We start from the raw sequence: 13,601 nt of genomic DNA on the forward strand, positions 1-13,601 counted from the left end.
TTATGGAGAAGGTAACTCATAATTTGTAACAGTTTTTCTTATTGAAATTTATACTGGGATGGAATATATTTAAAAAAATTTTTTTTAATGTTTATTTCCTTTTGAGACAGAGAAAGAGTGTGAACGGGGGAGGGTCAGAGAGAGGGAGACACAGAATCTGAAGCAGGCTCCAGGCTCCGAGCTGTCAGCACAGAGCCCGATGTGGGGCTCGAACTCACAGTGTGAGATCACGACCTGAGCCGAAGTCGGATGCTTAACCGACTGAGCCACCCAGGCACCCCTGGGATGGCATATATATTTTAAAACTCCCCTTTATATGAACTTTCCAGTGAGAAAAAAAGAGATGGCTTGTTCTTGTCTAAAACTGGGAACTGAATCGTTTATGTGACTGATGTCTTTTGGTTTTATAGTTCTTTTACGAGTCGTACATAAAGTAAAATTTGATTCTAGCCTTGATGTATTTTTAGTGCCCACAGTAGGATTGGTGATGCTACAGCAAATCATCAGAAAGTAACCGCACAAATGCTACATCTTAAATATCCTTCCCTTCCAAAGTACTTTGTATCACACAGCCTGTGTATATTGATGTTCAAAGGAGTCATTTGTATTGCCAGAAACATTTTTTCCCAGGTTCATAAGAATTAAGATATTCTCAGAGAGTTTTGTTTTTGTTGTGTTTGTTTTTCAGATATTTCTTCTTTGCTGTGGGAAAACATAAAGTCACTCCCTGGTTTTCCTCCCACCCCTCTGAGCACTCAGTATTGACAGGCTCAGTGCTCCGTGCAGGCTATATAAAGACATGTTTATACGTCTTTAGGGAATCTCCTCACCTGAAGCTCCCAGTGCTCTACCTGTCTATGGCTCCCCAAACTGCCTTGTTTCCCTCTCACTGTGCACACCCCCCAAGGACCAGTGCCCACTGGGTAATCTCTACCAACCTGCCCTCCACCTCCACTCATATGGGAAGGGAATCATCAGCTCCTTTCTCCAGCCCCAATGAGTTGCTCTCTCTATGGGTCATCATTTATTGACCACAAAACTGGGCATCATCCTTCCTCCCCCCGCCCCCGTCTCTGGTGCCTAATAAACCCGAGTCCATGAGTTCCCACCTGGGAATGGTGTGAGGCTATGTGAGATGTAACCGCTGCCCCCACCCTGTCCAGGAGCAGTATCCTTACACGGGGTCTGGCCCACCAGCCCACCAGCACTGTCCCACCCCTTCTGCACATGTAAGCCTTGTCAACGCAGGTATCATCCAGTGTCAGCACATAGCATCCTTTGCTGTGCCTGGACAGGAAACACCACTCCACAGTGCACTTTGCAAGCCCCTATGCCTGGGAGTCCGCTTTGTTCTCCGGCTTCATTCCCCAGCCTCCCCCACCAGGTTGGAACAGGTGACCATACCCAACCACTTCCAGTTTCTGGAACATGCCACCATGTACATCCTCTCATGTTCTTTGCTTTTCCTGAGATTGTTAAGTGGTTCTATCTTACTGACATGGTAGACCATGAGGAGATGATGCTTCAGTGGCTGCATTGGCTGTGGCACCTGTATCTCTGAACCATGTCACTTACCATGGCGGGTTGCATCTGTCCCCACTGCCCTCCGATGCCTAATGCGTGCCAACGGGGTGGGCAGACAGCGATGTTTCTCATCAGCACAGGGCCTGACCCGGAACGCGCAGTTCCGCCCACAAATGAGGGGGCCCGCAATGGTCCTCGGGTGGCAGGTGCTTGTCCTTCCAGCCCTCTGTGCATGCACCTGGGCAGCGGGCTGCGGGAGGGACGCCCTGGGGGCAGCAGGGACCGGGCGCACACGTCTGTGATGGGCACCCCAGGAAAACAGCGCATGGGCAAAGGGAGTCCAGCCAGGGGCAGATGGCATGGGCAACACCTGTGGGGTAGCATAGGCATTAATCAAGGAGCAGGACCAGGAAGGTCATGGGGCAAGGAGGCTGCCACATGGGGGGAGAAGGGACCCACTCGGGAAGGATGCGCAGATAACTGGAGCAGTTGGAGAGCTTGTGTTCTGAAGGACGGACACAGGATCTGTGCTTCGCTTCATGTGAAATCGTAGCGGGACCACACATGGCGGGGGGCAGGGGGCAACCATTTATTAACTGGTTTTGTTTGTTGGATCTGAAATCCTCCAGGGGGTTCTGAGTGGGAGGCAGTGGCTCATTACAGTGTAGAGCAGACACCAGTGAGGTAGGAGGCACACACTGTGCGTTCCGGACCTTTAAGGTTTCAGTGTCTTCTCCTTAGGTTGTGAAACGATCCCTTTTAGCATCTCAGACAGAAACCAGCTATAGCCACTGATTGCTACTGTTTGACTCTTCAAAGAGGGAATTTAAATGACCATCAAGCAATTAATTTTCCTAAATTCATCCAATCCGAAGGACAACTCTCCAACGAATGAAGTCCATATCCAGTGAATCTTGGATGGATTTAAATCTCAGCTTAAATGTGTATTTTCTATTAGCCATTATGGTCTCCTTTTACACACTCACCCCCCACCCCACCCCAATACACGCACAGTCACCTTATCCTCCGGTGCCTTTGGTGATTATAACGGTCTTGTACTAGTGTAGATGAATTCTTATTGGGTTGCACGCTCGACCTATTCACACATGAAGCAATTTACCTAAAGATCTTTTGTGAGGATACAACAAATGTTTTGGAGGAGAGTAATTGAAATTAGCACTGGCCTGTTTAATTTAGTTCTGTGATGTGCGTCCGTGATTTCTAATTGGAAGTGCATGGGAAATACCATCTCTAAAAAAATAAAGGAATTTCCCGAATGAGAAAAGCTTCCTCCTTCCACACACGAATGCTTATTTTTATGGGCCCGAAATAAAATGGAGTTACTTTTATTGTTGCAGATTTTTATGTAGGAAGCGTTTTGCTTTGATTTCTTAAATGCTTTCTGTAGTTCTAGTTGAAGCTGAGGATGAGGAGTGGTTTGCTGAGAGATTGCACAAGTTTCTCTCTGGAGTTCTGGAAGCCGTGAATTGAATTTAGAAATGTGAAGTTAATTGTTAGACTCTGTGATGGTCTGACGTTTTTGCAGAGATATGAAAGCTTTTAGGTTTATTAACTGTTTTTTCAGATTTGTGGAAACCAAAGGCAATCTTAGCTAAATTTTGGATTTTTTCCCTTTTTCTTCTGTCTTTTCTCCTTCCTTTTCTTCCTTTGTCCTTCCCTCTCTCCTGCTCTTCGTCTTTCTTCTCCTTTTCCCCTTCCATTTGGTTTAAACGCAAGCAAATCTCTCTGATCTTTAATATAACCAAACTCTCTTCTGTACATATTTTAATGTCCTGGGCATCTGCTGTATGTATTTTATCTTTCAGATTTCAAGAGATTCTTTCTTTAGTAAACTGTGTACTTGGAAGTAAAAATAAACTTCTAAATGTAATCTCTCTACTGTAACGTAATTTAAATGTTATTGATGTAATTTGTGTCCTGGAAAACCAAACACTGATTTTTGAATTGGCTTTGGGAAAGCGAACAATGAGCAGACTATTTAAAATCTAATTAATTTTTTAATGAGAGTGCTAAGAGGAGCTATCATTGGTGGGTGGGGAGATGCCTCAGTGTGCCTGGATGTGAAGCTCCCCATGTGGGGAGAACATCACAGCACATGTTACAAAAGCAAAACCCAAGACTGGAAAAGCCAGTCTCATTTGAATCAGTATAAAGCAAGAAATGGAAACAAAAGACACAGATGGGAAAGGAGAAAGGAAGGTAAGAATGCCAAAGGAATCAGGAAAAAATGGAAAAACTAGAACCATTAAGTGCATACGTCAAGTTGTTCACAGCAGCATTGAAAACACAAAATATGTAATAATATATTTAATAAAATATTTTAACAAAAGATTTCTACACTGACGACGATGAAACACTGCAGTGAGAAATGAGAAAAGAGCTAAATAAATGGAGAGGCAAAGCCACATTCATGTGTAGCGACAGTGAATATTTTTGCGCTAGCTGTGGAAGGCTGAATATTATCCCCCAAAGATGTCCACACCCTAATAACCCAGTTCCTGTCAATACATTTGTTACCTGGCAAGGCGGAAGAACTTTGCAGTTGTGGTTGATTAAGGATTTTGAGATGGAAAGATTTTCGGGGATTACCCAGATGGGTCCTTAAAAGCAGAGAAGTATTTCTTCCTGGCTGAGGGTCTGCAAGACGTGTGGCTCTGCAAACATGGTCAGAGAGATGCAGGTTCAAAGGTGAGGGAAGGGGCCACAAGCCAAGGAATGAGTTGCCTGTAGAGGCTGTAGAAGTCAAGAAACAGATCTTCCCCGAGAGCCACGAGGGAACATCCTGTTGCCACTACCCTTATTTCAACCTTGTGAGACGTGTGTCAGGCTGCTGAATTGTAAGATAATTTCTTTTTGTTTAAAGCACTACCTTTGTGATATTTTTAACAGCCATAGAAAATGAATACAGTATCTGTTTAAAGCCATTCCCATCAAAATCCTAAACCCTTTCTTTTAGAAATTGAAAAGTTCATTCTAAAATTTATATGGCGACACAAAGTACCCACACGGACAAACTTATCTTAAGAAGTAAGAAAATGACAGATTTTTTTCAAGACTTACTGTAAGTCTTTCACTTATGTGATTTCAGTACTGGCTATAAAGCTACACTAATCAAGGTAGTTGGGGAATGAGATAAGGGCAGACAAATAGATCAATGAAACATAGACCAGAGTCCAAAAGTGGGCAGGGACATATGTATTCCATTAATTTTCTACAAAGGTAGCAAAGTAATTCAGTATGAGAGGAAAAAAAGGTTTTTTTGTTTGTTTTGTTTTTTGTTTTGTTTTTTTAAGAAATATGGCTGAAAAACAACACATTTGTGCTGGACCAAAATAAATTTGAGCTTTTATGTGCCATTTGTGAAAACTCACTTGAGGTGGTCCATAAGTATAAACATTAAAATGATAGAGCCTTTAGAAGAAAATATAGCATGATATTGTCATGACCTTCGATTAGGCAAAGAGCTATTGAACATAAAGAGTGCTAACCTCTAGAGAGAAAAAGTAGAGATGTTGCACTTTAACAAAAGCAAAACAAAGTGAAAATAACCTTCAGTTCTTAAAAAAAAACATTTTCAAGAATATGAATAGGCGAGCCATAGAATGGGAGGAAATATTTGGGATATGCATATCTGACAAGTGTATCTAGAACATACAAAGAACACAGATCACTAATAAAAAGACAAACACTCCAGTAATAAGTGGGTGAAAAAGTCTTGAATAGACACTCCACAAAAGAAAATCTAAGATTGGCTACTAAACGCATGAAAAGGTGTTCATTGTCCTTCGCTGTCATGGAAATCTGTAAAACTAGACCAAAATATGACTTCATTCCCAGTATGATAGCTAAGCTCAAAAAAAAATGACAAAAACAAGTGTTGGAGAGCATGTGAATCTAGCAATATGTAGATGTACAATTACAAAATTATTACATAGAATATGGGGCAACAGGAACTCTTGTTGGGAATGGGAGTGTAAATTTGAGCTCTCGGCAAAAAAAAAAAAAATTGGAGCTCTCTGACCACTTTGATGATGTCCAGACCTTTTCCTTGCAATTTCTGTCCCCTAAAGTGCTGTATCCAGAAGAGATCCTTGCACCTGTGTCCCAAAAGAAATAAATGAGAGTGTCTGTAGCAACATTATTTGTGAAAGTAAGTGACCGCAAATGACTTGAATGTCCACTGAGGAGGGCAGACCAATCGTGATACATTTGTACAGTGCAGTTACATGCAGCCAAGAAAATGGAAAAATCTTGTTCACATCCATTGCCTCTGGTGATTCTCCAAAACGCAGTGTTAAGTCACGAGAGCAGGGCATCTGTGAATATAGACACTAGGATTTCACTTCTATAAATGTCACAAACAGATACAACCGGGCAGTATGTAGTTTGGACATACTTCTGTTCGTAGGGGTTAAACCTATAAGGAAAACATAGCAATAGCCCAAAATTCACGACAGTGGTCAACTCCAGGAAATAGGGATAATTTGGGGAAGAAACACAGAAAGATACCATGAATGACCCATTTTAAAAAGTTGGACCCACTGGAAATTATTTCATTTCCCCTCTGTCAGCGATACATGTACATTATATGTATTCTTTGAATTTCTATTTTATAATAAGATTTAAAACATAGATTAGTCTCTCATCAAGTTGTTTCCTTCTTAAAGCCTGGGAGTACGTTTCCCTATCTTCCCACGTGACTTTAGTTCATATTACCTGTGGGGCTGCCGTGATTAGGCCATACTGGTGAGACTTTAATTTAGAGTTGCTAAATTAAAACAAAGACTTAAAACGTGCAAGAATATGCGATTCCTCCCAAAAGATGCCCTAAAATAAACCTGAAAGGCGTTAAGTGAGCCTTTTCAAAGCCTCAGCGATTTATACCTCATTTGATAGGTAATTTTTTGTTGGAGTGTCTGTCACTTTTTTTTATATTAGAAACGGAAAAAAACTGGCAGTGGAGGGGGTAAGAAACGTTTAGTGTAGGATATATTTATACCTTCTCACACCACCAGACTCTAAGTGCCCTGGAGGCCAGGACTGCATAGCACCTACTCACGAATCCTCAGTATCCACTACACTGTTTCTTATTTCCATGATCTTTAATGTTTCAGACAAACCTGGTGAAACTTCTTCTGATGCATCAGGCGAATCCAAACCTTCTGAACTGCAATGAAGAGAAGGCCTCAGGTAGGTGATCAGCATCCTGGGACCACCCGCAGTTACCGTCTCCTTCCTTTCCTACCAGAGTTGTTCATCCACCATCACCAGAGTCAGCTTCTCCTGGCAAGTTCTGTGCACACGCTCGGGTCCAAGCACTGTTCACAAACTCCTGTGCCCCGCCCCTCCCACACCTTTACAAGAAGACATTCCAGAGGGGCTCCGTGTATAGGGTGCCCTTGGACTTGGGTGCAATCTGCTTTTGAGCTTTAATTTCCTAGGCAGTGATTCCTTCAATGTCAATTACTTTAAAATATTTTGCTGTTATTTAACTAGTTTCTTATTGTTTCAAATATGCACTTGTTCACTAGAGTAATATTTGAAAAATGCTTATTTATTTATTTTGAGAGAGGGAGAGAGAGAGACAGCAGGGGAGAGGCAGTGAAAGAGGGAGACAGAAAATCCTAAGCAGGCTCCCTGTGGTCAGTGCAGAGTCTGACGTGGGGCTCAAACTCACGAACTGTGATATCATGACCTGAGCCAAGATCAAAAGTCCCGGACGCTTAACCAACTGTGCCACCCAGGTGTCCCCTTGCTAGAGTAATTTAAAACAATAATAATATTTTCTTCTGCACAGATAGGTATACTGTAGAAATCAAGACGGACTTTCTCAAGCTAATTTAAAACTTTGAAAACCTTAATGTTACTATTTTTAATAAGTATCTTTGTGAATATTTCTAGAATTCTTTTTACTACTGTTATTGCATATGTACATACACTAATTTAAAAAATAGATGCTTATTCATTTTCTAGCTTTTAAAATTTGACAAATATACTAATCAGTTATTTGTTTATTAAAAATAAAAATCTAGGGGGGGCGCCTGGGTGGCTCAGTCGGTTAGACTTCGGCTCAGGTCACGATCTCGGGGTCTGTGAGTTCGAGCCCCGCATCGGGGCTCTGTGCTGACCGCTCAGAGCCTGGAGCCCGTTTCAGATTCCGTGTCTCCCTCTCTCTCTGACCCTCCCCCGTTCATGCTCTGTCTCTCTCTGTCTCAAAAATAAACATTTAAAAAAATTAAAAAAATAAAATAAAATAAAAAATAAAAATAAAAATCTAGGAAAAGTATAGCATAGGTAATAAAATGATATAAAATTTTGAAGGTAGTAATTGATCTAAATAACTTAATTCAGTTTCTTCTTATTGCTATACTTTAACAATCTAAAAGCACTTTATGCCTGAGATTTGTCAGTGGATATACTTACAGGTGTATGATTACATGACTAACCGCCAGCTTATGACAAAATGAGAGTTTTTCTCTATTTCTTATTTTTTTGGAGTTAAATGTTGTTTAAGTGTATCCATCTTTTTTTAATGTTTATTTTTTTATTTTTTGAGAGATAGAGAGCATAAGCTGGAGAGTGACAGAGAGAGAGGGAGAGAGAGAATCCCAAGCAGGCTCCCCATCATTAGTGTGGAGACCAAGGTGGGGCTCGATCCCAGGAACTGTGAGATCATGACCTGAGCCAAAATCCAGAGTCAGATGCTTAACCAACTGAGCCACCCAGGCGCCCCTAGTCCATCTTATCTGCTCAAATAAACTGAAGATTTAACGAACAGAACTCTAAGATTGCTTTATAGTTTCTAACTTTAGAATCAAGCTAATATTAATGATAGTGTAGTAATCTTACCATTAACTACAAAAGCATGTGGTTTGTTTTGTTTTGTTTTGTTTTTTAAAAAGGGAGCACCTGGGTGGCTCAGTCGGTTAAGCATCTGACTTCGACTCAGGTCATGAGGATGCAGTTCATGAGTTCAAGCCCCACGTCGAGCTCTGTGCTGACAGTGTGGAGCCTGGAGCCTGCTTTGGATTCTATGTCTCCCTCTATCTCTGCCCCTCCTCCCTTGTGCTCTCTCTCTCTCTCTCTGTCAAAACTAAACATAAAAAAAATCAAAATGGTAAAGAGTAAATAGAAATTTATAGTTTTTTTTTCCTATTTTTTAAAATATGTATTGTGAAATATGTCACATCCTCTGTTTACTGTAGTTCCAACAGATCACATTTTTCAAGTTTATATCCCTGGCTTCTTTCCCAGAGAAGAGAATATATGATTGACCCTTGAGTATCTAGACTCCCATCTGTCACACTTCTACCTTTTAGGTCTAGTGTCAGCTAGACCCAAATGTGCCCAAATAGACACCCAAGGCAACCCACAGCCCTAGAGCCCAGGGCATGACTAAATGCCTGGTCTGGCCTCAACCCTGGCTACCTCAGGATATGATGGCTGTCTTACACAGTTTTGCCCATGTGGGTCATGCTGAGTCTACCATCCATAGAATCCATTTTCCATACTTTATTGGTCATGAGTGACACAGTGATGAGCCGATAAAAGACTCTCAGTAATCTTTGTTGATTGAATGAAAATACTTCTTTCTTGGGGAGCCTGGGTGGCTCAGTCAGTTGAGCATCCAACTCTTGATTTCAGCTCAGGTCATGATCCCAGGAAGTTCAGTCACGAGGATTGAAAAAGAAGAGTTGCACCCATTAGATTCCTAATTGTTATGAATGCAAACTTTTCTTCAGGATTGACTGACTTCTGGTTTTGATTGTTAGTAAGTGCGAATTTGATTAAGGCACATCGATATGCCCACCTAAAGATATTCAAATGTTACTGTCAACCTGTAACTTATAATATAATTATATTTCAGATTGAAAAACACAGATCACAGAGAAAGGCTAGACTTACTGTTCTCATAACACGACTATTGTCCATCTACCCATTTAGTAGGATGTTTGTAGAACGCCTACGACAAGTTTTATACTAACCCAGTTTCGGGAAGGTATAACTATTTTCATCTTTTTCATTCATCGAGCTGAAGGAAGAGTTGCAGAGAATAAAATGACATTAAGTTCCTTCAAGCTTAGCTTCTCCGTGATTTTACATCTTATGCATCACCACTTGGTGACTATTGTTTTTATATTTTTCATTTCATTTGTAATTAAATACGTCACTGATATAAAACAAGATAGCCTTTTAAAATGGCATGGGGCGCCTGGGTGGCTCAGTCGGTTAAGTGTCCAACTCTTAGTTTCAGCTCAGGTCATGATCTCACAGTTTTGTGAGTTCAAGCCCCATGTTGGGCTCTGCTCTGACAGTGCAGAGCCTGCTTGGGCTTTTCTCTCTCTCTCTCTCTCTCTCTCTCTCTCTCTCTGCCCCTCCCCTGCTCATGCTGTCTCTGTCTCTCTCAAAATAAATAAACAAACTTTAAAGTTTTAAAAATAAATAAATAAATAAGTAAATAAATAAATAAATAAAATGGCAATACTGCAATTTTATTCCTACCATAAACTTTTAATGTTTTTCATTTTGCTCTATGTGTTGATAAATTTTAGCATTTTAAGCACATCAGAATTATTCCAAGTGAATCGTTTTCTGTGATCTTGCCTCCTACTTCTTCTGTGTCTTGTATTGTTTTTTGTAGATATTGCTGCCTCTGAGTTTATTGAGGAAATGCTGCTGAAAGCTGAAATCGCCTGGGAAGAAAGGGTTAAAGAACGTTTATCTGTTCCTGCCTTGGCCTCTGAGGAGCCATATGAGGAGATTCTCCACGACCTTCCAGCACTTTCCAGCAAGCTGTAAGTGCCTTTAGTGTAGAATGCTGATGTCCTAGCCCTTGCTCGCTGAAGATTGATTATTTTGTTTGCCATCCCTGTTAACCACCATTTTACAGTCCATGTCAAGAGGACTTTTAATGAAAAGAATTAGAAAATTGAAGCTATCTGTCAACATACTTACCACAAAATACTGTTGACAGTCGTGAGTTTAGCATAATTTTTGGAAAACTGGCTGATTCTCTTAAACATTATTATTTTAGTTAGTGTTTCAATTTGTCACCATGGGACCAAAGGTAAGATTTTAAACACACTCCACATTTTTAGCTGAACTGATTTGTAAGATTTCCTGTGACTGTTAAAATGACTGAATTCCTAAAGTAGGAAATAGAGATGTTCACTTTTTCTCTCTAAAGTACAAAGCTTAATGATTTCTTGTTGTCTAAAATATCTCCTAAATACTGATACATACTATAGCAAGGATGGACCTCAAAAATGTTATGTGAAGTGAGTGAAGCCAGGCACAAAAAACTGTGTATTGTATAATCTCATTTAGATAAGACATCCAGAATTGGCTAATCCATAGAAGCAGAAAGTGTATTAGTGGATTACAGGAGTGGGGACGGGGTAAAGGGGAATGACTCTTAATGGATATGGAGTTTCCTTTTGGGGATAGTGGAAAATGTTCTAGAAGCAGATGTGATGGTTACACAAATTTATGAATAGGCTAAAAAAAAGTGCTGAATTGTACACTTTAAAAGTGTGGATTTTGTGCTATGTGAATCATATCTCAACAAAAGAAGAAACTACGTAAGGAAAAAATATTTCGCTTTGAAAAACAAAATCTGGTATATACAAGCAGCGGGACCTTGGGAAAGTTCTTTCTGTGAAATTGTTTCTTTTCTGGCAATAGCGAATCTGTCTCCTACTGGAACATTTGAGGGTGCCCTGAATAAATAACACAGTTTGGGTTCAGACAGACTGAAAAGTAATCCAGCTGTAATGATGGAGACCAAATTACACCTGATCACTGATAGGGGATGCTTTGGAGGGGATAACTGAAATCTTAAGCAGGCTCCATACTCAGCGTGGAGCATGGCGTGGGGCTCAATTTCACAACCCGGGGATCATGACCTGAGCCGAAATCAAGAGTCAGGCGCTCAACCGACTGAGCCACCTGTGCACCCCTAAATGGATCCCATTATTGGGCAGCTTTACTGACCACGTCCAAGGCACCTGTGAACTAGATCAGATCTCCCAAATGAGGAGCTTCCAGACAAAGCTTATAACAGGATGGGACAAGCAGGCTCGCTCTACGAATAAAGAGAAGGGAGCTAAGGAGATGCTCTTCCCAGATTCATCCATCAGAGATGATGGATGCCCAGACTTAGCATGACTTGATCTCCTTTCCCGGGGAATAGAGGAGATGCTTCCAATTGCCTCCTCACAAGGGGGGGCTGTGCTGAATAAGAAAGCTCAGAGGGAAACACGCATTTCAGCACAGATGCCATCACAGCCATTCAATAATACTTTTAATTTCAAGTTACTCTTGATAATTCAAGAGGCTACAGTTGTGTGCGAATGCATACGTTCACTTAATTCTCCACTTAATGCTGGCACGTATTCATCATTGGATTGGACTTTTTAACTGTGTTAGAAAAGAGCTTGTTTTTATATCAGACGCTCTGCTAAGAATTTCATGGATTCTCTTCTTCCATCTTCAAAGCGCAATTAAGCGTCTCTTATTTTCCCAAGATCACAGAGCTGGGATAGGACACATCAGGATTTACAGCCCAGCACTCCTACCCTAGATCTTCCGCACCCAGTTTTCACAGGTGGAAGAAAAATACCATGACATGGATGTGGGAGAAAAAAGGACAAAAAAGCCATAGAACTAGAAGTTAGAGTCCAGTTAGGAACAGTTAATGGGATAAATATCAAGTGACCCCAAATGAACAGGTGGAATGGTTTGACATCATGTTTACGTGATTATACCACTGATAGCCCTGGAATGAGAGGAGTAATACAAACATTTGCTATGGAAGAATTTTTCTTTTCATATGGTGAGAGTAAAATCCATACCCAACAGATTCTGTTTTACTATTAGAATCATGTATGGGCTTTCCAGTTAAAGAGTTGTTAAACTGTAAGCAGATCCCAAGTTTGCGTTAAAACCAAATTCTTTCATAATAAGTTATTTGGGATAAATATCAACTTATCCATGCATCTATAGCTTTGTTTATGTCTTCTCCCTTTAAAACAATAAAAGAAACTGATAACAGCCAATTTGCCCCCAAAGATACTTCTATATACTTTTTTATATTGTTGATTCAGCAACATGTTTTGAACAGATTATTAAGCGGCCTATTTATTCTACTCAATTCAATATAATAGTTTTGATTACATTGTTTCTTACTGACTTGGAGCTTGGAAACTTTGCAATAAGTTTATATTGAATTTCGACCTATGTTTTCACTGCAATCCACTGTTCTTTTTGTTCAGAGAGAGAATTGAAAATTAAATCAAAGAACAAATCAATCATAGTTTTACTTTTTTTTTAATCTGAAAAAAATCGCAAATAGACTTGACTAGTTTAAGGGTAATAATTTAAGTACATTTTTAAATTGTCTTTTATAATTTATGATTGTGATACATGTTATCTGTTTTTCATTGTCTTTGTAGTGTCATTAATAAATACGAACCAGCAGCAAATAGATGAGATAGTATACCAACTAGGTACAGTTATATTTTAGTGCAGAAATTTTACTTTCTTTTTTTTCTTAATTTTTAAATGGTTACTTATTTTTGAGAGAGAAAGACAGAGCACGAGCAGGGAGAGGCAGAGAGAGAGGGAGACACAGAATCCGAAGAAGGCTCCAGGCTCCGAGCTGTCAGCACAGAGCCTGATGTGGGGCTGGAACTCACAGACCATGAGGTCATGACCTCAGCCGAAGTCAGACACTTAACCGACTGAGCCACCCAGGCACCCTGAAACTTTGCTTTCTATAACTGCTCTTCTGAGCTGTGCTTTTGTATGAGCAGGACAAATATGGACACTCAAATTTCTTCCATAAATAAATTCACAAACATTGTAAAGGTCAAAACTTTTTCTAAAGTGGTAAATGTGTGCATTGTTGAGGGAAAAAAAGCATTTGTTGCTTTGAGTGTATTTCATAGCACAATGGTGATTGGGACAAGAAACTTACTGAAATGTGTAGGATATTTTTAACACACTGGTCTTGTGATAGAGAATATATAGGAAAAGGATCAGAGCATTGGTGTGAG

General features: G+C 40.3%; 1 protein-coding gene across 4 annotated transcripts in view; it reads left to right on the forward strand.

Annotated features, from left to right (window-relative positions):
- MYO16 (myosin XVI) overlaps window positions 1-13,601 on the forward strand; it is a 610,989-nt gene that overhangs the window by 261,511 nt on the left and 335,877 nt on the right. For all 4 annotated transcript variants that reach the window (XR_006215346.1, XM_042980064.1, XM_042980054.1 and 1 more), the window contains exons 8-9: window positions 6,660-6,735; window positions 10,187-10,340. Coding sequence is in view for 3 of the 4 variants with exons in the window: in XM_042980064.1 (XP_042835998.1) it covers window positions 6,660-6,735; window positions 10,187-10,340 (230 nt within the window). In the remaining variant the exon portion in view is untranslated. The remainder of the gene's footprint in view (window positions 1-6,659; window positions 6,736-10,186; window positions 10,341-13,601) is intronic.

Source organism: Panthera tigris, chromosome A1 (assembly GCF_018350195.1).
Source record: "Panthera tigris isolate Pti1 chromosome A1, P.tigris_Pti1_mat1.1, whole genome shotgun sequence".
Taxonomy (NCBI): domain Eukaryota; kingdom Metazoa; phylum Chordata; class Mammalia; order Carnivora; family Felidae; genus Panthera; species Panthera tigris.